We start from the raw sequence: 24408 nt of genomic DNA, 5'->3' as shown, positions 1-24408 counted from the left end.
ATCTGGGTCTTTGATTCTGTGAAGTGATAACTGAGGGGATTAGGCTTCGTCCAAAGCATGCTCTCCTACACCTCAGAGCCCTGTGTCTGCGGGCGGACGGAGGTCAGTGGAGCTACATCAAATGTTCATCAAGTGGGTGTGTGGGATCCTGTTCTATTGGTATTGCAATGCGTTTAATTGCATCATTAAAACCCATTAGTATTTCCTGTTTCCAAAGTATTGAGGCATTAATCATTTGTTACAGTATAGTGACTGGCAGTATTTGTGCTGCTGTGTTGCTGTTTATTGTAATCACATGATTACAGTGAATGCTCCTCTGTTCATTCCAGTCACCTCCAGTTTTATATGGAGGAGGACAAAGCATTTGGCAGAAGTGAATCTACTGTATCACTTTGCATAATATGTATCCCTATACATTATATCAATTCTGTATATGCCCAAGCTATGCCCAACAGTAATAATACTAAACTCATGTTTGTTGTCAAGTGATTAATAATCTATCTACAATCATAACAGTAGTGTTCTTAGTTTAGAGTCACACAGTTATAAATCCACTCAAGTAACAGGTCGGTCCTGCTGATCCATTGCTTCCAGTATAGAGTCATCCTAAACAACTACACAACATTCAGATGATAAACTTGAAAACATATATTTAAGAGTTTTTTAGCGTAGGCGTGCTAAGTTTAGGACCTTTTACGCGAGTCGTCTCTGGGCCACATTCTTTCATTATTGAAATACTAGAGCTGTAGTTTTCAGTCGTAACACATGTGCCCAGTGTTCCAAACTGGTTCCCAGTGTGGCTTCCCATCATGAAGGAAGTGATTTATAGTTATACGTATTACAGCCTTATTAAACTGGGCAGGATGAGTCCATTTAATGTATCGGGTACTAGCTCTTAAGTACTGGATAGGGTAATAACGGGTAATGAGGATCATGTGAATGCATGTGAAAGTGGAGGTGAGAGTGAACATGATACCATGAACCAATGACCACAAATAAATGTAATAATGTTTTGAACTGCTGATGACGATGAAATGTAGAAGTTTCTGTGTTCTAGAAGTTTCTGTTGCAGGGTAGAGGACTGACTAATACTCCATCCAGCATGAGGATGCGCACCCTGCTCTGATTGGTCACTTCAGCTAAAATAAAAAGGATGGAGTGTGTGTGTTAAAAAAGTCTTAAACAATGTTCCATTCAAAATGAGATAGAAACGGGCACTTACTACTCAGTAGCTATTAGTAGCAACTCATGTCTAGGCTGTAGTGTTTTTATATTTAACATATAAAATAAATGATATATTTATCATAGATCAGAGCTCTTACATCATCTCAGAATATGTTAATACACAGCCCACTTTGTTTTGTCACTATTAGATGACAGTTTGCTTAATGCTGCGTTTATAGGTTACAATCATCTCCATCCCCTGAATTTACTGGATTTACTTTCACAATAAATTATTATTTTAACATATTTAACATAATTGACTTGTTTATGATTCTTTCTACGTTACATGGTGGTGATGTTAGTACATCAATATATCTTCTTCTCTGGAGAGTGAGTGAAACGTTTACCATCAAATTTGAAAATGAAACAGCATGAGGTGAGTGTGTGCAAACAACCAATCTCACTATATCACTGGACTGGCTGACAGACATCTACAGCTTTGATGTAGTCAAAAGGATTTTTTAGGATCTTTCCATCTTGTCTTGTAGCCGTCTAGTTCACTACATCACCTTTAAGATCCTTTCTAAAAAAAACCTTTCTGCATGTAAAATCACAAAAATACATCTACAATTGAAGCTATTCAGCATTTGAAAATGTGCTGCCATCAATCTCTTTTCAGTTGTAAAATAACAATTTAAAAACTTCTATAAAAACGTTTTAATACTTAATGCCCATTACTATTTATAGAACACAAACATAAATTGTGTGTACAGTATATGTATAATTTACAAGCAGTAAGGTTAGAACTTTTTTTCTGTCTCGAAGTCTCTGGCATTTGCCCGAATTTTTCCGGTTAATTCGAGAAACTTCTCGTGGTACTGTAGTTATCCTTATTTCCGGTTGTGCTTTCACAATATGGGATTTGCTAAGTAATTCAGTTCAAAGTCGAAAAAGTAAAATATATCTGAACCCCCCCAACACACACATACAGACATAAGAGCATGTATTACATGTAAACGCACGTCCATGTAATATAGAAAAGGTCCATATCTGTATAACTGTAAAAGGTATAATAGTTTATTGTGGAACAACAAACCGGAAGCTATTATTGCGACACATTGCGACTTGACAATGAGCTGTGTGAAGCGTCTGGAAGCAGCCAGAATGTCGCTCCCACAGATATAAGGCGGCGCCTCGGAGAACAGAGACAGAATCTGATCAGAGAGCAGCAGAAGCGCCAGAGAGGAAGACGGAGAGGCTCCAGCTACAACACAGAGCAGCCAACTGTAAGTTCAACTTTTATTTTTATCAGGAGACATGACAGTGAACGAACGGTTGATTCAGTAATGCGATAGTTTCAAGTGGCATAATTAAAAATGCAAAATACTTCTTAGTGTAAATATTTGTATGTTTTTATTGGATTGAGATACTGATGTTTAAATGAATAAACAATATTTGCTCTCATAAATTCTACGTTACTTTTACTTGACAGACAGAATATTTAAACACTGTTTTTAAAACTTTGAGAACTTTTCAAAAGGAGCACTAATAAAAAAAATTAAAAAAACATCCCTGCTGCTGTGAGGCAATTTACTGATGCAGTTGTGTGTTGCTCAGTTTCATCTTGGGTCTAATCTATAGTTTCACTGTTTGACAGGCAACCACCTCCAGAGAAAATGTCTGCAGCTAAAGGTGTGGCGATCGGCATTGACCTGGGCACCACCTACTCCTGTGTGGGGGTTTTCCAGCATGGAAAAGTAGAAATCATTGCCAACGACCAGGGCAACAGGACCACCCCCAGCTATGTGGCGTTCACTGACACAGAGAGGCTCATTGGAGATGCAGCCAAGAACCAGGTGGCTCTGAACCCCAGCAACACTGTTTTTGATGCCAAGAGACTGATTGGAAGAAAGTTTGATGACTCCATGGTGCAGGCTGACATGAAGCATTGGCCCTTCAATGTGGTGTCAGATGGAGGCAAGCCCAAAATTCAAGTAGAGCACAAAGGAGAGAGCAAAGCCTTCTACCCTGAGGAGATCTCCTCCATGGTCCTGGTGAAGATGAAGGAGATCGCTGAGGCCTACCTGGGCCACAAGGTGTCCAGCGCAGTCATCACAGTCCCAGCCTACTTCAACGACTCCCAGAGACAGGCCACCAAAGACGCAGGCGTCATCGCAGGACTGAACGTCCTGAGGATCATCAACGAGCCGACGGCAGCCGCCATCGCGTACGGCCTGGACAAAGGCAGGTCAGGAGAACGCAACGTCCTGATCTTTGACCTGGGTGGAGGCACCTTCGACGTGTCCATCCTGACCATTGAAGACGGCATCTTTGAGGTCAAAGCCACAGCTGGAGACACTCACCTGGGGGGAGAAGACTTTGACAACCGCATGGTCAACCACTTTGTCGAGGAGTTCAGGAGGAAACACAAGAAGGACATCAGCCAGAACAAGAGAGCCTTGAGGAGGCTGCGCACAGCATGTGAGAGGGCCAAGAGGACCCTGTCCTCCAGCTCCCAGGCCAGCATCGAGATCGACTCTCTGTACGAAGGCGTGGACTTCTACACCTCCATCACCAGAGCTCGCTTTGAGGAGCTGTGCTCCGACCTGTTCAGGGGAACATTAGAGCCTGTGGAGAAAGCCCTGAGGGACGCCAAAATGGACAAGGGTCAGGTCCACGACATTGTACTGGTGGGAGGCTCCACTCGAATCCCCAAAATCCAGAAGCTCCTGCAGGATTTCTTCAATGGCAGGGAGCTGAACAAGAGCATCAACCCAGATGAGGCGGTGGCTTACGGTGCTGCCGTCCAGGCCGCCATTCTCACGGGTGACACCTCAGGCAACGTTCAGGACCTGCTGCTCCTGGACGTGGCACCTCTGTCCCTGGGTATCGAGACGGCCGGAGGAGTCATGACGTCCCTGATCAAACGCAACACCACCATCCCCACTAAACAAACCCAGGTCTTCAGCACCTACTCTGACAACCAGCCCGGAGTCCTCATCCAGGTCTACGAAGGGGAAAGAGCCATGACCAAGGACAACAACCTGCTGGGCAAGTTTGAGCTGACAGGACTCCCTCCTGCACCACGAGGGGTCCCTCAGATCGAGGTCACCTTCGACATCGACGCCAACGGCATCCTCAACGTGTCAGCCGTGGACAAGAGCACCGGCAAAGAAAACAAGATCACCATCAGCAACGATAAGGGCCGACTGAGCAAAGAGGAGATCGAGAGGATGGTGCAGGACGCCGAAAAGTACAAAGCTGACGACGAGCAGCAGAGGGACAAAATCTCTGCCAAGAACTCCCTGGAGTCCTTCGCCTTCAACGTCAAGAGCAGTGTGCAGGATGAGAACCTGAAGGACAAGATTAGTGAGGAGGACAAGAAGAAGGTGATGGAGAAGTGTGACGAGACCATCGCCTGGCTGGAGAACAACCAGCTGGCTGATAAAGACGAGTACCAGCACAAGCAGAAAGAGCTGGAGAAAGTGTGCAGCCCCGTCATCAGCAAGTTGTATCAGGGAGGAATGCCCACTGGTAGTTGTAGAGAGCAGGCACGAGGAGGCGCTGAGGGCCCCACTATCGAAGAGGTTGACTGAACTGGCTCTTCCTGTGGACTCACATCAATGAGACTGTGTTGATGATTAACTGAAACGTTATACGTTTGCTCATATTATGCTATAGTTCAGCCCTAAAGAAACGGTTTACATGTTTTTGTTTTATGTGAATGTCCTTTAATCCTCCACAGATTTAGGAATGTTGATTTAAAGAACGGTATTGTGGCTGTTTGTGTCTCTACTATTGATTCAGATTGTAATGTATGTCTAACCTATTTAAATATGTAAATACACATTTCTTTTGTGCCATGTTGAAGACTTTAATAAAGCTATTTTATTAAGAAATCTTCTCGGTATTTTGTGGCTGTTTAACCATTCACACACACACTCACACCCACAGGCAATGTAAAGGAACCAATCAACCTGACTGCCTGTCTTTGGACCATGGGAGGAAACCAGAGAACCTGAGAGAATTCATACAAACACAGGGAGAAGATGCAAAACCCAAGGATCGAACCTAGGACCTTTTCCGATGTGAGGCACCACCATGCCGCCCACGATCGTAACAGAAGTGACAATAATAACAATGAAGACAATAGACCACAGCAAAAACAGTATAGTTCATCTGGGTCTTTGATTCTGTGAAGTGATAACTGAGGGGATTAGGCTTCGTCCAAAGCATGCTCTCCTACACCTCAGAGCCCTGTGTCTGCGGGCGGACGGAGGTCAGTGGAGCTACATCAAATGTTCATCAAGTGGGTGTGTGGGATCCTGTTCTATTGGTATTGCAATGCGTTTAATTGCATCATTAAAACCCATTAGTATTTCCTGTTTCCAAAGTATTGAGGCATTAATCATTTGTTACAGTATAGTGACTGGCAGTATTTGTGCTGCTGTGTTGCTGTTTATTGTAATCACATGATTACAGTGAATGCTCCTCTGTTCATTCCAGTCACCTCCAGTTTTATATGGAGGAGGACAAAGCATTTGGCAGAAGTGAATCTACTGTATCACTTTGCATAATATGTATCCCTATACATTATATCAATTCTGTATATGCCCAAGCTATGCCCAACAGTAATAATACTAAACTCATGTTTGTTGTCAAGTGATTAATAATCTATCTACAATCATAACAGTAGTGTTCTTAGTTTAGAGTCACACAGTTATAAATCCACTCAAGTAACAGGTCGGTCCTGCTGATCCATTGCTTCCAGTATAGAGTCATCCTAAACAACTACACAACATTCAGATGATAAACTTGAAAACATATATTTAAGAGTTTTTTAGCGTAGGCGTGCTAAGTTTAGGACCTTTTACGCGAGTCGTCTCTGGGCCACATTCTTTCATTATTGAAATACTAGAGCTGTAGTTTTCAGTCGTAACACATGTGCCCAGTGTTCCAAACTGGTTCCCAGTGTGGCTTCCCATCATGAAGGAAGTGATTTATAGTTATACGTATTACAGCCTTATTAAACTGGGCAGGATGAGTCCATTTAATGTATCGGGTACTAGCTCTTAAGTACTGGATAGGGTAATAACGGGTAATGAGGATCATGTGAATGCATGTGAAAGTGGAGGTGAGAGTGAACATGATACCATGAACCAATGACCACAAATAAATGTAATAATGTTTTGAACTGCTGATGACGATGAAATGTAGAAGTTTCTGTGTTCTAGAAGTTTCTGTTGCAGGGTAGAGGACTGACTAATACTCCATCCAGCATGAGGATGCGCACCCTGCTCTGATTGGTCACTTCAGCTAAAATAAAAAGGATGGAGTGTGTGTGTTAAAAAAGTCTTAAACAATGTTCCATTCAAAATGAGATAGAAACGGGCACTTACTACTCAGTAGCTATTAGTAGCAACTCATGTCTAGGCTGTAGTGTTTTTATATTTAACATATAAAATAAATGATATATTTATCATAGATCAGAGCTCTTACATCATCTCAGAATATGTTAATACACAGCCCACTTTGTTTTGTCACTATTAGATGACAGTTTGCTTAATGCTGCGTTTATAGGTTACAATCATCTCCATCCCCTGAATTTACTGGATTTACTTTCACAATAAATTATTATTTTAACATATTTAACATAATTGACTTGTTTATGATTCTTTCTACGTTACATGGTGGTGATGTTAGTACATCAATATATCTTCTTCTCTGGAGAGTGAGTGAAACGTTTACCATCAAATTTGAAAATGAAACAGCATGAGGTGAGTGTGTGCAAACAACCAATCTCACTATATCACTGGACTGGCTGACAGACATCTACAGCTTTGATGTAGTCAAAAGGATTTTTTAGGATCTTTCCATCTTGTCTTGTAGCCGTCTAGTTCACTACATCACCTTTAAGATCCTTTCTAAAAAAAACCTTTCTGCATGTAAAATCACAAAAATACATCTACAATTGAAGCTATTCAGCATTTGAAAATGTGCTGCCATCAATCTCTTTTCAGTTGTAAAATAACAATTTAAAAACTTCTATAAAAACGTTTTAATACTTAATGCCCATTACTATTTATAGAACACAAACATAAATTGTGTGTACAGTATATGTATAATTTACAAGCAGTAAGGTTAGAACTTTTTTTCTGTCTCGAAGTCTCTGGCATTTGCCCGAATTTTTCCGGTTAATTCGAGAAACTTCTCGTGGTACTGTAGTTATCCTTATTTCCGGTTGTGCTTTCACAATATGGGATTTGCTAAGTAATTCAGTTCAAAGTCGAAAAAGTAAAATATATCTGAACCCCCCCCAACACACACATACAGACATAAGAGCATGTATTACATGTAAACGCACGTCCATGTAATATAGAAAAGGTCCATATCTGTATAACTGTAAAAGGTATAATAGTTTATTGTGGAACAACAAACCGGAAGCTATTATTGCGACACATTGCGACTTGACAATGAGCTGTGTGAAGCGTCTGGAAGCAGCCAGAATGTCGCTCCCACAGATATAAGGCGGCGCCTCGGAGAACAGAGACAGAATCTGATCAGAGAGCAGCAGAAGCGCCAGAGAGGAAGACGGAGAGGCTCCAGCTACAACACAGAGCAGCCAACTGTAAGTTCAACTTTTATTTTTATCAGGAGACATGACAGTGAACGAACGGTTGATTCAGTAATGCGATAGTTTCAAGTGGCATAATTAAAAATGCAAAATACTTCTTAGTGTAAATATTTGTATGTTTTTATTGGATTGAGATACTGATGTTTAAATGAATAAACAATATTTGCTCTCATAAATTCTACGTTACTTTTACTTGACAGACAGAATATTTAAACACTGTTTTTAAAACTTTGAGAACTTTTCAAAAGGAGCACTAATAAAAAAAATTAAAAAAACATCCCTGCTGCTGTGAGGCAATTTACTGATGCAGTTGTGTGTTGCTCAGTTTCATCTTGGGTCTAATCTATAGTTTCACTGTTTGACAGGCAACCACCTCCAGAGAAAATGTCTGCAGCTAAAGGTGTGGCGATCGGCATTGACCTGGGCACCACCTACTCCTGTGTGGGGGTTTTCCAGCATGGAAAAGTAGAAATCATTGCCAACGACCAGGGCAACAGGACCACCCCCAGCTATGTGGCGTTCACTGACACAGAGAGGCTCATTGGAGATGCAGCCAAGAACCAGGTGGCTCTGAACCCCAGCAACACTGTTTTTGATGCCAAGAGACTGATTGGAAGAAAGTTTGATGACTCCATGGTGCAGGCTGACATGAAGCATTGGCCCTTCAATGTGGTGTCAGATGGAGGCAAGCCCAAAATTCAAGTAGAGCACAAAGGAGAGAGCAAAGCCTTCTACCCTGAGGAGATCTCCTCCATGGTCCTGGTGAAGATGAAGGAGATCGCTGAGGCCTACCTGGGCCACAAGGTGTCCAGCGCAGTCATCACAGTCCCAGCCTACTTCAACGACTCCCAGAGACAGGCCACCAAAGACGCAGGCGTCATCGCAGGACTGAACGTCCTGAGGATCATCAACGAGCCGACGGCAGCCGCCATCGCGTACGGCCTGGACAAAGGCAGGTCAGGAGAACGCAACGTCCTGATCTTTGACCTGGGTGGAGGCACCTTCGACGTGTCCATCCTGACCATTGAAGACGGCATCTTTGAGGTCAAAGCCACAGCTGGAGACACTCACCTGGGGGGAGAAGACTTTGACAACCGCATGGTCAACCACTTTGTCGAGGAGTTCAGGAGGAAACACAAGAAGGACATCAGCCAGAACAAGAGAGCCTTGAGGAGGCTGCGCACAGCATGTGAGAGGGCCAAGAGGACCCTGTCCTCCAGCTCCCAGGCCAGCATCGAGATCGACTCTCTGTACGAAGGCGTGGACTTCTACACCTCCATCACCAGAGCTCGCTTTGAGGAGCTGTGCTCCGACCTGTTCAGGGGAACATTAGAGCCTGTGGAGAAAGCCCTGAGGGACGCCAAAATGGACAAGGGTCAGGTCCACGACATTGTACTGGTGGGAGGCTCCACTCGAATCCCCAAAATCCAGAAGCTCCTGCAGGATTTCTTCAATGGCAGGGAGCTGAACAAGAGCATCAACCCAGATGAGGCGGTGGCTTACGGTGCTGCCGTCCAGGCCGCCATTCTCACGGGTGACACCTCAGGCAACGTTCAGGACCTGCTGCTCCTGGACGTGGCACCTCTGTCCCTGGGTATCGAGACGGCCGGAGGAGTCATGACGTCCCTGATCAAACGCAACACCACCATCCCCACTAAACAAACCCAGGTCTTCAGCACCTACTCTGACAACCAGCCCGGAGTCCTCATCCAGGTCTACGAAGGGGAAAGAGCCATGACCAAGGACAACAACCTGCTGGGCAAGTTTGAGCTGACAGGACTCCCTCCTGCACCACGAGGGGTCCCTCAGATCGAGGTCACCTTCGACATCGACGCCAACGGCATCCTCAACGTGTCAGCCGTGGACAAGAGCACCGGCAAAGAGAACAAGATCACCATCAGCAACGATAAGGGCCGACTGAGCAAAGAGGAGATCGAGAGGATGGTGCAGGACGCCGAAAAGTACAAAGCTGACGACGAGCAGCAGAGGGACAAAATCTCTGCCAAGAACTCCCTGGAGTCCTTCGCCTTCAACGTCAAGAGCAGTGTGCAGGATGAGAACCTGAAGGACAAGATTAGTGAGGAGGACAAGAAGAAGGTGATGGAGAAGTGTGACGAGACCATCGCCTGGCTGGAGAACAACCAGCTGGCTGATAAAGACGAGTACCAGCACAAGCAGAAAGAGCTGGAGAAAGTGTGCAGCCCCGTCATCAGCAAGTTGTATCAGGGAGGAATGCCCACTGGTAGTTGTAGAGAGCAGGCACGAGGAGGCGCTGAGGGCCCCACGATCGAAGAGGTTGACTGAACTGGCTCTTCCTGTGGACTCACATCAATGAGACTGTGTTGATGATTAACTGAAACGTTATACGTTTGCTCATATTATGCTATAGTTCAGCCCTAAAGAAACGGTTTACATGTTTTTGTTTTTATGTGAATGTCCTTTAAACCTCCACAGATTTAGGAATGTTGATTTAAAGAACGGTATTGTGGCTGTTTGTGTCTCTACTATTGATTCAGATTGTAATGTATGTCTAACCTATTTAAATATGTAAATACACATTTCTTTTGCGCCATGTTGAAGACTTTAATAAAGCTATTTTATTAAGAAATCTTCTCGGTATTTTGTGGCTGTTTTTTTTTTTTTTTTTTTTTTTTTTTTTTTTTTCGTTCTGTCCAGCAGTTTAGCAAGCAGCATATATTACGCTGAATGCCACATTGTGATGGACAGCTTTGCTTTAACAAGAAGAGTATATATAGAATATATATATATATTGGTGTCAGCAACCAGCTGCTGAAACCAAGCAAATCTGTTAAGTAAACAATCGGAGCAAAAAAATAAATAAATAAATAAAATTAAATAAGAAGCATGGATGTACCTTAGGCTAACACATTCATAACTAAACAATTTTTGTACTGTGGTTTACCTTGGAGATTAATACTAATACCAATAAGGTATGTGCACATACTAATTCAAACATATACATACAATATACATACATATGTGCATTATTATACATATCCCATACTACTTAATAAAAGTCATGACATACAACACCACAAATTCCATATTCACACATTATTCATATTAGTAGTGATAAGTATCAGTAATACTTACAGTTGGATTTGGAAAGTGTCCCACTACAAGGTTAGTAAGGCTGTAGCTTAACATTATTCACCCAAAGGGTGAGGCAGACGTTGGTGCATGAACAATGCCACTTGTGGAAGCCAGGGTGATGTGAGGGGCTCCGCCACTACGCCCATCCAGCAAGCAGAGGAAGGAATTCCCAGCAGCCAGGGAGCCCACACATCTTCAGTTCCAGGAGGGCAGGTGTTGCAACCCAAGCTGCCCACACAGAGCCCCCCAGGCAGAGCTGCAGCAGACAGCATTTTGTGGCTGTTTAACCATTCACACACACACACACTCACACCCACAGGCAATGTAAAGGAACCAATCAACCTGACTGCCTGTCTTTGGACCATGGGAGGAAACCAGAGAACCTGAGAGAATTCATACAAACACAGGGAGAAGATGCAAAACCCAAGGATCGAACCTAGGACCTTTTCCGATGTGAGGCACCACCATGCCGCCCACGATCGTAACAGAAGTGACAATAATAACAATGAAGACAATAGACCACAGCAAAAACAGTATAGTTCATCTGGGTCTTTGATTCTGTGAAGTGATGACTGAGGGGATTAGGCTTCGTCCAAAGCATGCTCTCCTACACCTCAGAGCCCTGTGTCTGCGGGCGGACGGAGGTCAGTGGAGCTACATCAAATGTTCATCAAGTGGGTGTGTGGGATCCTGTTCTATTGGTATTGCAATGCGTTTAATTGCATCATTAAAGCCCATTAGTATTTCCTGTTTCCAAAGTATTGAGGCATTAATCATTTGTTACAGTATAGTGACTGGCAGTATTTGTGCTGCTGTGTTGCTGTTTATTGTAATCACATGATTACAGTTTATTTTCATCTGTTCATTCCAGTGTCCTCCAGCTTTTTATGGAGAAGGACAAAGCATTTGCCAGAAGTAAATCTACTGTATAAATTTACGTAATATGTATGCCTATACACTATATAAGTTTGTATTTCTAAGATGTTTAGGTTAATAAATACATTTTTCTGGAATGCCTGGTAACAGGCATAAGCTGGAGCTGAGGGACCCACCGTTGAACATGTCGACTAAAGTGGTCTATGATTTTTTGGCTGAACACTTGCACTCTTATTATCTTTCTTTAAATGTAAGTAAATGTAAGTATCTAAATTTATGTGTACAGTTTCTTCTAGTTGAATTCATTCAGTTACATTACAATAAAACTTCTTTGCTTAAATTTACAAAAATGCATTAGACGACTAGGGATGTTTGTTGTACCATCGCTTTATGTTACAATAAATCTCCTCTTCAGATATAAAGAAAAGAAAGTCAGAGAAAATATTAAATAAATATGAAGTGAGAATGATATAGTACAAACAATATTAAAATAGCGGCTCATTAGCATCTGTTTTTGATACAGCGATACATGGGCAGTGTTGCCCTTGGTCACTGGCTGTTCAATTGTCTTGTGCAAGTCCTTAATCTTTATAATCTTTATTATATTTTGAGCTATTTTATTTAATATATATTTTGTAAAACGATTTTGTGCCATCCCATTTTTGACCTGAAAAGTAAGTATGCCTATTCCTTTTTTTCATTGTAACTTTTATAATAACGACTACTTTTTATTTGTAAATTTACACTGTCTGCTTGCCGACCTTATTAGTTCTCTATTTTTTAGCTTCAAGGTTATATTTTAAATTCATTTATTTTTGAAAAGGGGCTGCAGTTTACTATAAATGATGATGCTAAGATCCATCTGTACACTGAGTAGTAGACAAGTCTGACTACAGCTGAGTACTGAACACAATCCTAACCAGATATTAATGGTGTGTCATTGAGCAAGAGCATGTGACCTTAGTTGTTTTTGTAGTATGAGGTTTACACTGGACAGTGAAAAAGAAAAATATAGAGGCTTGTTCTTTATGTCCTTCAGACATCTGTGTCACCATTTCTGTGACACATTTGTCCGCTGCAGTGTTTCACCAGAGAAACTGTGTTTTCGCAAATGCCTCTGAATTGATTTTTTTTAATCAAATCAAGATAAATATTTACCATTTAAAATCATAACTTATTCTAGATAAATGTCTCTCCTGTCACGTTTCACTCGTTTACTGTTAATTAGGGCTTAGGCTTTTATTAGGCTCCATGCAGTAGTAATTATTAAATAGACAGATTTCACTGAGTAAATATCAGCTTGAAAGGCGCACTGAGTGAACTGGGACCCCGTCAGGGTTTGTGCCTCTGGTGGATAAATGTGGGTTGGCTTGTTTGTTTTGTGTAAAGGGGTGGCCTGAAATCCCAGCTGGAAGGTGCCTGCTTGTGTTTTACGCATTAGTTTCTCGTGATTGTGATAACTTTTCAATTATCAAAATCTTGAGTCGTTAATCTGCAGCTGTCACGAAACTGCACCCGCCGACCCACGGACTATCGCGAGAACCAGGGCACTGCGAGAGGAACGGGGTCCAGGCAATGCATAGCAATATTCATATTTAGCAACAACAACAATCTTTCCAAAAATTATTGTTTCGTTATGTAGACTACACGAATGATGGAATATGCGCCAGCTTCACCCAAAGACAAAGATGAGATCGCCACACCGTGATTTACAGGTAGAGAAACGCCTACACGTTGTGCCTAAACAATATTGATAGCTAGCTAGGTGGTTTATTAATAGCTAGGTTAGCTAAGTGGCTAACGGCTAACTTAGCTTGCAAAGAATTTTTGGCGTTTACTGCTGTTGGGTGATTGGAAATGTTGTCATCTAAGAGAAACGTTACCATAAACATAGCGAATGTAGACATATTTAAGTAATACTGTTGAGCGAAGATCTTAACTAATAATTTGTCTGTAAGCAGGGAGACGTTGGTTAGCTATTGTTAGCTAGCTAACGTAACTCGTTTTTAAGAAAGCTGAATGAGCAAGACACACTTTGCCAGTTCACGTTAGCTTGCTAGCGTTAAAAGCAAGTCCATACAGTGTTTAGTTACAGCTCTTAGAGATACTTTTAGATATGTTTAGGTACACGCAGCAATATTTTCCCTGTTGCAACATATTGTAATATATATTGTAAACATTATTACTGTGTCTACTGTAATATGAAAGTGTCACTAAGGCATAAATAGTCAAGATAAGATAAATCCTCGTCACCAAAAGCAATTCAGGAAGTGTTTTTTTTGCTAACGATGTAAATAGTAACAGCAAGTCACGATGTAATTCAATAAAAAGTGTTAAGACATCCCTTTAATGTTGTTAATGTGAAACTAGGAAAATGTTATCTAAGCATTAATAACATTACACTCGATGTATAAAATAAAAACTTTTGTGAGTATTCTGTGTATTAATACACTGTTACGTGTACTAGTTTCAATATAATCTAAGTAAAGTAAAACATTTGTAATAATAAATTTTTCCAACTTCTAAATTTTAAAAAACACGTTCTTTCTCATACCTAATTATTAATATAGGTAGTAATACAATTTTTTTTCTTGACCTACAAAATGCAATGTTGCCAAACATGTTGGCATAATATTTAGGCTTTGAAGTTTAGGTTTTTTTGTTTTAGATGTAGCTGTATACAGGTACAGATATTATCTAGATACAGCTGTGTCAATTACTTTGAATAATATTAACACTCTCTTTAAGGATTAAATGCACTCAGATAAGATTTAGGACCATATGTTTAAACGGCAGACAAGCTACTAAGCTTTTACCTTAACATACAACATTAGGATGCTGGTTTCTGCGCAATGAGCTTACATTTGTGTGTGTGTGTGTGTGTGTGTGTGTGTGTGTGTGTGTGTGTGTGTGTGTGTGTGTGTGTGTGTGTGTGTGTGTGTGTTTCAGGTTGTGGCCACGCTTCTCTAAATATGTGACAGATGGTGAAGAAGGAACTGACCAAGTGAATCCCATCTATCTCTTCTAGACCTTCTAACCTTTCATCCACTTCGTTTCTTAAACTCATATTTCCTTATTAATATAGATACATATGTCCCAGCACAATAGAATGTAGCAAGAAATAGAGTTTGACAAACCGATTCAAACTTGTTTTGCTGGGTTGTTTAACTCCTCATTTTAGATGGGGCTATGTGCAACACTTCAGTTCACACTCATTTGTGAATTATTAGACCAATGTGCTGTATTTGCTCCCAAGTCATTTGCCCCAGCTGTGCAATCACTTCAGGTTTCTGTTGTATGTTTGAAGTGATTTGACAAACCATAAATTCTATTAAGAGAATGAACGGCTCTCTTTTAACCCCTCCTAGCCCAAGGGTGGCAAACTCCTCTCCTTTACCTCCCTCACCATCCCCATCTCCATCTCCTCCATCTCCATCTCTGCTACCCCTTTCTCCTCGACCACCTCCTCTCCCACCTCTAGTGAGCCCTCCACCCCCGACTCATCCATCCTCCCTCTCAGACACCCCCACACCATCCCCCTCTCCTTCTCTTAGCTGGACCGAATTCTGTGAGCTCCATGCCCGTGTTGCAGCTGGTGACTTTGCACGCCATTTTCGGGCTTTTCTTTTGGAAAACCCTCACTACTCCCCAGATTCAGCTGCTGCCTTTTGCCGGCGCTTTACTGACCGTTTCGTTCGGCACTTTCAGAGTGAACTGGAAGGGCCCCTCCCACCAAGCTGTGCTTCTGGAAGGGACGAAATGGTAATCTGGGCTCCCCAGTCAGATGCTACTTCCTTGGAAGAGGAAGCAGTGTCTCCCCTGTCAACGTCGGGGGGAGCAGTCCTTGCATGTCCCCAGACTAACACAACACGGGCCTCATCGAAACCTGCGCCAACACGGCTAGTGTTGGAGAACCGTAGTGGGGACAGGTTTCAAGATTCTTATGCTCATGGCCAAGTGCTGCCTCCATCTTCATCATCATCATGTTGTTCTTCAGTGGGAGGAAACAATGGCAGGCGTGAAGATAGAGGGACTATGGTTCCTCCTGGAAATGAGGAAGCACCGGTTGAGGAAGAGAAGGACGGCTGGCTCGGAGTGACATCCGTAGGGGAAGATGCAGAGCCAGATGAACAGGAAGGACAGTCCACAGAGTTCGATAATAATGAGCCCTCCAACACTTCTCAGATTCTGCCTTCCTCTGTCACTCCTCTGCCTGGAACTAAAGGTAACAGTACACCCAACTCTTCTAAAAACAAATTAAAGAAGCGCTTTTCACTGAGGAGTGTGGGTCGTAGTGTTCGGGGGAGTGTCAGAGGAATCCTGCACTGGCGAAGCTCCTCAAGTGACTCAGCTCAGAACCAGCTGCCCTCCAGCTACAGCTACACTATGGGTGTACAGGATGCTAACTTGGTTTCAGCATCAAAGAGGAACTCTGGCACCCAACCTCCCACCCCCACCTCCTCCATGCCTGTATCTTTGTCTATGCCCCTTTCACTTCCCCACTCCTCATCTTCCTCTCTGCCCCCCTCATCATCAAGTAGCGCTACCTCTCTGTCTCTGTCAGAGGCAGCTCGGGATAGGCGGCGAAGCAATGGTGAAGGCAGCGAGAAAGAGAAGTGGAGTCACCGTCTGGAGAAACTCAGACTCTCCAGATCGCCGCCTCCTGCCTTGTCCCCAGCCACAGCTGGCTCTCTCTCCACCTCCTCCATGCTGCCTCCAAGCAGTGCTTCTGCCATTGCCATAATACCTCAGAGAAAGGTTGGCCGGCTGGTGCGGGAGGGAGGGGTGAGTGTCAGCTCATCGAATGACGAGTTAAGTGGGAACCACAGCTTTTCTGGATTCTCGTTCAGTCTACTGCATCACAGTATAGACAACAACACCACAGCGTCTGCTTCATTAGCAGCAGCTCAGCCAAGTCCAGTGCAGCCTCTGGCCAGTGGAGGAAATGTGCCCTGGAGAGGAGGGCGCTGGCACAAGTGTCGTCTGGTCCTCAAAGAGAGGGACAGAGAGGGTGGTGAGAGAGGAGAAGAGTACTACCTGGAATTCTTCATTCCACCTAAAGTACATATTTTCATTAAACAGTATAATATAATGCAGATAATATGATATTGAATATAAATATCTAATGCTACAATTTTTTATCTTTGGATCTTGCTTGGGTTGTCCTACTAGTCTTCAAAGCCTAGACTGACTGTTCCTTGCTGCTCAATCGTGGATGTGAGGAGCACCACTGCATTGGAGGTCCCTGACAAGGAGAACACCTTTTTGTTGCAGGTAATCACTTCTTCATTTGAGTTGCTCTGCCCTAACTTTCTTCACAAATTAGAATCTAAAGGTAATCACCCATATAATTCTTTGACATTCTGTTCTAAATCCACTTTGATTGCTGCAACTGTTACCGTTACCTGTAGCTATAGTAATAAATAAGGCCAACACATTCATTGGCATCTCTATGGGTTCTGTGTATTGCATTGGCTCATCCTCCCTAAGCCTTAGTGTTCTGTCCACAAAGATGAATAATAGAATTGAATATCTAGTACAGTTCACATGTGCCAAATATCTGCTGTTGTTCCCTCTAAGCTTGAAGGGTCGGCACAATATGTCATTGAAACGCGAGACGCTGTTCAGATGAGAGCCTGGCTAAGTGACATCAGGAATGGCATCTGTCTCAGGTAATGAAGGGACAATATGTTATTTCAACATTTTTTTTTCTGTCCAAATAGCCTGTGTGTGTTGCTCTGTGTGTATTAGTTTGATAAAGTTGCGGTAGTGTTTTTATTTAACTTCCTGCCTTCGGAGGTCAACTTATAATGTTTATTAATTATAAATTAATTTTTGAGTATTGGCTCTAGGTCGGACAAAAGTATAGATTCCTTTTTGGTTAGGCTTGATGGCATTTGGAATAAGGACTAGGCTTGTATAACTTAATCACAAAGACTTTTTTCTCAAACAGTGAACAGGAAGATGTAGAAGGTGTGTGTGGTGGACAATTAGACATCAGTGGGACACCTGAGATTGTTGACCGTTTTTCTCAAGGTATGTGTGTTATATTGACTGTTACAGCAACAGCAACACACAACAGGGCTACAGTGTTTTCAGTGTCATCAAACTCGGATGTGGCAATCCATGTAATGAAGGAAACAAGATCTCACTGAGTATGTGAACAGGAAATTAACAGCTGCACTGAGTCTCTTCAGATGAGAAGTGATCAAAACAATCAACAGTCATTTTTTGATATGTTTGTGAATAAGACCTAGAGCAGTAGTTAATCTGTATGTTATGTATCATGCTTCATGTTCATCATTATAATTCACTTTCTGATTTCTTACCTTACTCCTGTATATAAGTATGCTATGGAGGAATTGGAGGCTCCTCACCCCTAATGGATCCTCTCCCTCCCGAATTGCCTCCTCGAGCCCCACTCGACGAACCAGACAGTCGTATTCTTGGGGTAGGCGGAGCTAGTCTGGGCACACCTTTTGCTGAGACACCAGATGCCACAGGTGTGTAAATATTTTCTCAGAAACACATTCTTCTAAAACAGCCATGTTAGAATGATTAGAATCATAAATGACTAGAACATATAGAGCATTACAGCATTATATGCTCTCCAGGGTCCTTTCTGTTCTCTGAGGCACCATCTGGTGAGGCAGCAGAGCACCCTCTCAGTGAGTGTCAATGGTTTCACGGCACCTTGTCCCGCCTCAAAGCTGCTCAGCTGGTGTTGGCTGGAGGTGCAGCAAGCCACGGGGTTTTTCTGGTTCGCCAGAGTGAGACACGGCGTGGGGAATATGTCCTTACCTTTAACTTTCAGGGCAAGGCCAAGGTGGGTCTGTCAGTACTTCTGGATTAACAATTTGAAAAATTATGCTTCAAGTTAAATTCTGTTGATATTTATCTGCATACACCGCTCTTCAGTGTACAGCCCTTTTGTGTTTTGTCCAGTATTTTTGGTTTGCACTGTAGACTGTATGACACAAACACATTTCTTACTCCAGTAGGAAAGATGTGCTTTTTGCCTGACTGTTTTTTTCTCTTCAGCACCTCCGTCTGTCCCTGAATGAGGATGGTCAGTGTCGAGTGCAGCACCTTTGGTTTCAGTCCATTTTTGACATGTTGGAGCACTTCCGTGTTCACCCGATCCCCCTAGAATCTGGCGGTGCCTCAGATGTAACGCTTATTAGCTTTGTTGGTGCCACCACTGTTCGCCAGCCAGGTATGCGTGACCCCAACTGTCAGATCTAACAAGAAGCATCAAAGCTAGCTACTAGACCAGTGGTAACCATATAGGAAACAAATGAGATGGCATGTTGTATTTAATCTTATATCTGAAGGTAGTGGTCGTTTGTTTCTGTAACACTTAACGTGGATTCAATCATGTCTTTTACACATCATACAACATCAAATGATAAAAATAACTTTAGTTTGAGTTTCTAAGGTGACTTTGTACTTTTTTCTGTATTGTTGATTAGACCTCATACAACAGCCTGCAGATTTCTCAAATACTTGAGCAGTTTTGAATACTTGGGTATCACTATCTAAACTCACAAAATTACTGAGGATTTTGAGCAGTAAAACATGTTCTCCTAAAAGGTTTGTGCTTGCAAGCAAGAAAAAGGAAAGGCTGTAACATTAACCAATAAGTCAGAATTTGACTGACTCTTCTTTTTAAGCTGAAGTAGAAAGAACGGAAACCGAGAGCAATTGAGTGTCACATAATTCTCATCTGAATAGGAGTTTGGTTTAGAGTGTATGCAACTCACTTGGTTCTCAAATAATTAGGTTAAGACTGCTCTACATGAGCTGCAAAAGCCTGGACGGTCACCACAAACTTGTGATGATGTGTGTGTACATTCATGACTGCCTGTGTATCGGCTTGCATATATGTTGGCCATTTTGTGTTTGAGTTATTTTTACTTATTCTGCCTTCTTTAACTTCAGTTTTCCTTTATCTGTTAGGCTAACTTAATTATTAGATGACTTAAAATGCATTTATCTTACACAAGATTGCCAGAGTTCATCGTATTACATGTTTTTGTACTTGACTGGCCACAATGCCCACAACGGTAAACATTTTGGTGGCAATCTTCACTCATTTCCCAGCAGGCTATTTCATCTGCCCACCGTGTTGCTGCACCCATTGGTTCTGACCTCTCTGTTGTTGTCTTGTTGTATTCGTTGGCTCATCCTTTGCAGGCCGAGACAGGGCAGGCAGTCGGCCTACAGTCTGTGATGTCATCACCACGCGTCATCCTGACTCTCCATCAACCCCCATCTCTGACTGTGTGTAAGTGAGACCGGACTCGGCTGAAAGAGTGGGAGTGTTTCTGTGAGAACGAGGTGTAAGTTACTGTATTAAGATTTTAATGTGCAAACTGAACGCACTGACGCATACAATTCGTCACAAGGGAACACCTCCTGCCTGCTGAATATACTGTAAGTCAGGAAGTAAACCTGTAAGTTGTCATTAAAATGAAGATCCATTGTCCTCAAAGTACAGAGTCAAAGATGGAAGTAGGAGCATTTTGAATGAGTCTGGCTACACTCTGTTGTGTAAGTATTTTGGTTCTACAGTGACTACAGATTCACTTGAAGTTAAAAGATAATGGTTACAAGCTGCTAACCGTCAAACAAATTGTTCTAGAATTTTTGACAAATAATTCAGTAATTGTAAAAAGTTTGTGTCAAGCCATTAACTTTTTATAGTAGGAAACCCATCTTGCAAAGACAAGTCTTGAAACAATGTGAGTAATATGTCTCCTGAACTCAGCTGAATTAAACTCAGTCTACTTGACTGAAGGCTTTTATTTTTCTTCACACCTCCGGAAACCACAGATAACTGATGATTATGGTATCACCCCACTTTAGCTAAGTGAAGTGATGACAGAGGGCACAATGTCTGTGTGCCTGTGTGTCTGTGTGCGTGCGCGCGTGTGCCTCCTTTAATTGGACTGCCTCCATGACTGCCATGGACTCCATGACCATACACCATGACTTCTATCGCCTGTTTGTCCACTCAGTGTCCTTTTCTCTATTTGTGTCTTCTATGCCCTTACTTTACTTCTTACACTTTACCCAAACCCCTCTTTTCTTTTATTACACTTGTCATTGCCCCCCTGTTTTCCTTTTGTTCCCATACTCACCTGTGTCTTCTCCACACAGACTTGACCAGCAGACCCCGTAGTCCTCCTCAGCCTCCACCCCTGCCGCCTGGCCGACCGCCGCCCCCAACTCCACCCCAGGAGAGAGGAATTGAGACAGAGCCAGGAGGAGGCAGCGCTGTGACTGTAATGCCGATGGCAGCAAGTGGAGGAGGAAGTGGAAGCAGTGGAGGGGGAGGAGGAGTCGAGGACTGGGAGGAGAGGGACAGGGACACTCCTCTCCACCAACTTGAAGCTGTGGAGGGAGAAGACAGGGATGGGTCAAGGGCGCCCAGAGCCATCGATAACCAGTACTCCTTCTTCTGATGAAGGGAAATCAAGGAGGTGGAGGAGGAGCATATGCGTGCGTCATTGTGTGCATCCCACAGTGTGTATGACTGAAAACAAGATTGGGTGAGGTGGAGTGCATCATAGCCATTTATAACCAGTATTTTTATTTTTTGTTAGGAAGGTGGAGGAGAAGAGGGGAAGTATAAAGTGTAAAAGTACTAACACTATGTGAGAGAGAGAGAGAAAATGGAGCAGACGGAGAGACGGGTGAAAGCAGCTTTACAACACTAACTAGCGGTACATTTACTTTTTTATTTTTCTAGTCCGATAAGCTTTGTTTTTGCCTGTATGCCTCACAGCAGGCTCATTCTTATTTGTGCAAGTGAACAGTAGTCAGAGCTTGATCCCTGTGAAGCCAGCAGTTCAATACCTCTTAGTGGTCCTGCCAAGACGGCACATGCTAGCCAGAGGTCAAACATACTCTACAGACATTTCTGCTGTGGCATGTTGACCCAGTACGTTACACTCTGATTGGTCTAGGAACAACATTGCAGCAGACTCCATTTAAAAAAAACAATTTAAAACACTGATTACAATTACATTTGATTTACATGAACTACAACACCAAACAAATGTTAGTTTAAAAACTGCTATAAACACTATGTTATTGAATGTGTACTAGTACAAACGCTAATGAAAGGATGTTGTTCTACTGTACTTCTGTTTGCTGCTTTGTTGCCACATGTGCTACGTTTAATCATCATGTGAGTAACTGAGACCCTGTGTAAATGCATGTGGGAAGCATCACAGGCATATTTTCAAAGTCTGTTTACTGCTTTTGTCTCTCAAAAACATCTCTGCAACCTTTCCAAGTCTATCTGCACAGTAAGCATTTCTGGCAAATGGCCTGCAGGCTCAATTTCAACGGTTGCTGGATTTACATTAAAATAACACTATGAAGCTGTTCCTGTGCCAACAAAAACACTAACACGCTGTTATTACATAATGCTTGATCAGTTCACTGCTAAATCACGAGTTACTGAGTTCAGCATTGGATGTATTATCACCTGTCCACCACCTGGACCAGCGTAGGACTGATTTGCATGTAGCTCAGAGAACTAACAGGTACTGAGATTTTTGTCACTAAAAGAGATGCATTTACAGAATATAATCACTTGTATCCAAAATTCCATTGTACCTTTCAGATTGAACTAGCAAGAAAAATGCAAAGAGATGTATGTATAACAGTATGTATAAATAGTCTTAAAACTTCAGATGGTCAAAGGACTCAACTTCAGTGAAAAAGAAGGTGTTGTAGTCAGGTTTAGGTTTAGATTTGTGTAGAACGGTACTGCCACTTTGGTGAACCTTCGGTGTATTTATTTATTTATTCAACTAAAGTGCCTAATAATGATTTATTGATTTGTCATTTATTTAGATTTTATGTCACTCATAGTCCATATATAAAAATGAGTCTTGGCCAGCATGGTAATGCAACTATAAAGTTGTCATTATTGCTTAGGTAATTAACTATAAACTTCAGAACACCTAACAGATCTTAAAAATCAGCATTTTTGCTTTACCGATCTTTAAAGCATTGCTAAAAGGATGAATAATGTTTAACTCACTCACTTTTTAATTGTCATTTTGCAAAACCTATTCATCTGTATTTACCAAAAATGCTGAAACAATTCGATGATGGATCTGTTGATCAGCTGAAAGCTAATCACAAAATGTTGATAATCATTTACCTGTAAATGATCAATCCTAATTTCTTACATATTTTTGTACTATTCTGTTTATTATCAGAACTTGTCCCATTATTTGGTTGGACAACATAAGCAATACTGAGACCTTTGTAAATAAAGCTCCAGGATATTTTTATATTAATAGGATATTTGATTTATATCTAGTCTATGCTAGAAAAAGCATTACCTGTAACAAAATATCCATTAGCTGCAGGCCCTCTTGCCATCACTGTGTATTTTAGAGGAGCAAGACCTTGGGTTATTATTAAAATTAGATTATTATCTGCTGAATATATGCAGATCTAAAGGTTGTTTGCACGCTACCATGACATTAAACCAGTTTTTAAACGGAGTTTGCCATGCTATTGAGACACAGCGGAGAATGTGATGTACTGGTGTCCAAGTGAGACATGGACTACAGCAGGCGGGAAACAGTTACCTCAGTCACACTCACAGTATGTCTCTCTTGCTTTTTCTCTCTCTTTTTCTCTGAGACAAAAAACTGAACTGGTAGAGATGTTTTCTTTCAGAGAGAAATTAATGATGATACCAATAACAATAATATTGATGGAAATAATGATGGTCAGAATAATAGTATTAATTTTATTTGGTTTTAATTTTTAATTTTTATGCTTACTCCATGTAACTCTTGTTCCAACTTCAGTTGAAATGTCTTGTGCCTTTTTATTTTGAGATAAAAGAAGGAAAAAAAATGTAATATTTGTAATAATGCCTCATTCTCATGTCTATATAGTATTCGTCACTTTCTTTTCATGCTGTCTTCTCCTCCTTTACCTCATTCTCCATTCATCAAGAGTAAAAATATATACAATTACCAGAAAATGTCAATGAAAATACCTAATTTTAATTTTAATTTCTACTTGTGCCTTTCTGTGTCTTTCATCTCATCATCCGCCTCTGCCTGCCTTTGCGTTAATGCTGTCTTCAATGTCATCATTAAGTTTAGGACTTTACTGTTTCTTTACGAAGCACATTTTCTATGTATTTGTCTGTATACACCTTTCCTCCTAGCCATCATGTTCTTTGTCCTTTTTTCAGTTTCAAAACTCTTTGTGCCTTTCTCTGTCTCTTTTCTCTCTTTGCTGGGACCGTGTGTTGAGGGTGGGCAGTGTTGTCTGTCCACCCTTTGTGGTTAGTTTCAGGTACTACATTGAATTTAATGATAATGATATAATATAAATATAGTGAAACATAATGGTCTCTCTGTGGTCATTTTTTCTCCAGGTTTTAAATGTCTTATCTTTAATAATGTATCAATACTTGATACTAAAATAAAAGTATGATCAATTATTTGTTAAATGTAATACACAATTGAAATATTTTAATTGAGAAAGATCAACATTCTCTATTTGGGAATTTTTTGTTTTCTTGTCTCAAATTTCAGTCTGTGTGAGAATTAAAGTTACAATTAGTTAAAATG

The 24408-nt window shown here is 41.7% G+C and overlaps 3 protein-coding genes across 5 annotated transcripts; all 3 read left to right on the top strand.

Annotated features, from left to right (window-relative positions):
- Positions 1 to 2288: 2288 nt before the first annotated feature.
- On the top strand, positions 2289 to 5029 carry LOC114860658 (heat shock 70 kDa protein 1). Its single transcript, XM_029159407.3, has 2 exons — positions 2289 to 2450; positions 2822 to 5029. Exon 2 carries the CDS (start codon positions 2841 to 2843, stop codon positions 4758 to 4760), a length of 1920 nt encoding a protein of 639 aa, XP_029015240.1. The 5' UTR covers positions 2289 to 2450; positions 2822 to 2840; the 3' UTR covers positions 4761 to 5029.
- Positions 5030 to 7626: 2597 nt separating this feature from the next.
- Positions 7627 to 10406, top strand: LOC114860670 (heat shock 70 kDa protein 1). Its single transcript, XM_029159429.3, has 2 exons — positions 7627 to 7792; positions 8164 to 10406. Exon 2 carries the CDS (start codon positions 8183 to 8185, stop codon positions 10100 to 10102), a length of 1920 nt encoding a protein of 639 aa, XP_029015262.1. The 5' UTR covers positions 7627 to 7792; positions 8164 to 8182; the 3' UTR covers positions 10103 to 10406.
- Positions 10407 to 13165: 2759 nt separating this feature from the next.
- On the top strand, positions 13166 to 24183 carry sh2b1 (SH2B adaptor protein 1). Of its 3 annotated transcripts, none has more exons than XM_029159259.2 (10): positions 13166 to 13503; positions 14738 to 16013; positions 16353 to 16849; positions 16961 to 17062; positions 17369 to 17460; positions 17742 to 17824; positions 18136 to 18291; positions 18403 to 18614; positions 18830 to 19004; positions 20951 to 24183. In XM_029159259.2, exons 2-10 carry the CDS (start codon positions 15128 to 15130, stop codon positions 21253 to 21255), a joined length of 2508 nt encoding a protein of 835 aa, XP_029015092.1. In that variant the 5' UTR covers positions 13166 to 13503; positions 14738 to 15127; the 3' UTR covers positions 21256 to 24183. The 3 variants fall into 3 exon arrangements, with proteins under 3 accessions (XP_029015092.1, XP_029015090.1, XP_029015091.1); XM_029159258.3 differs by adding an exon at positions 19985 to 20075 and having other exon boundaries at positions 13167 to 13503; positions 14738 to 16849; positions 20951 to 21124; XM_029159257.2 differs by having other exon boundaries at positions 14738 to 16849.
- The last annotated feature ends 225 nt before the right edge of the window (positions 24184 to 24408 follow it).

Source organism: Betta splendens, chromosome 8, assembly GCF_900634795.4.
Source record: "Betta splendens chromosome 8, fBetSpl5.4, whole genome shotgun sequence".
NCBI lineage: Eukaryota > Metazoa > Chordata > Actinopteri > Anabantiformes > Osphronemidae > Betta > Betta splendens.
Note: the sequence above shows the minus strand (reverse complement) of the source record. Positions and strands in the feature narration are given on the sequence as shown.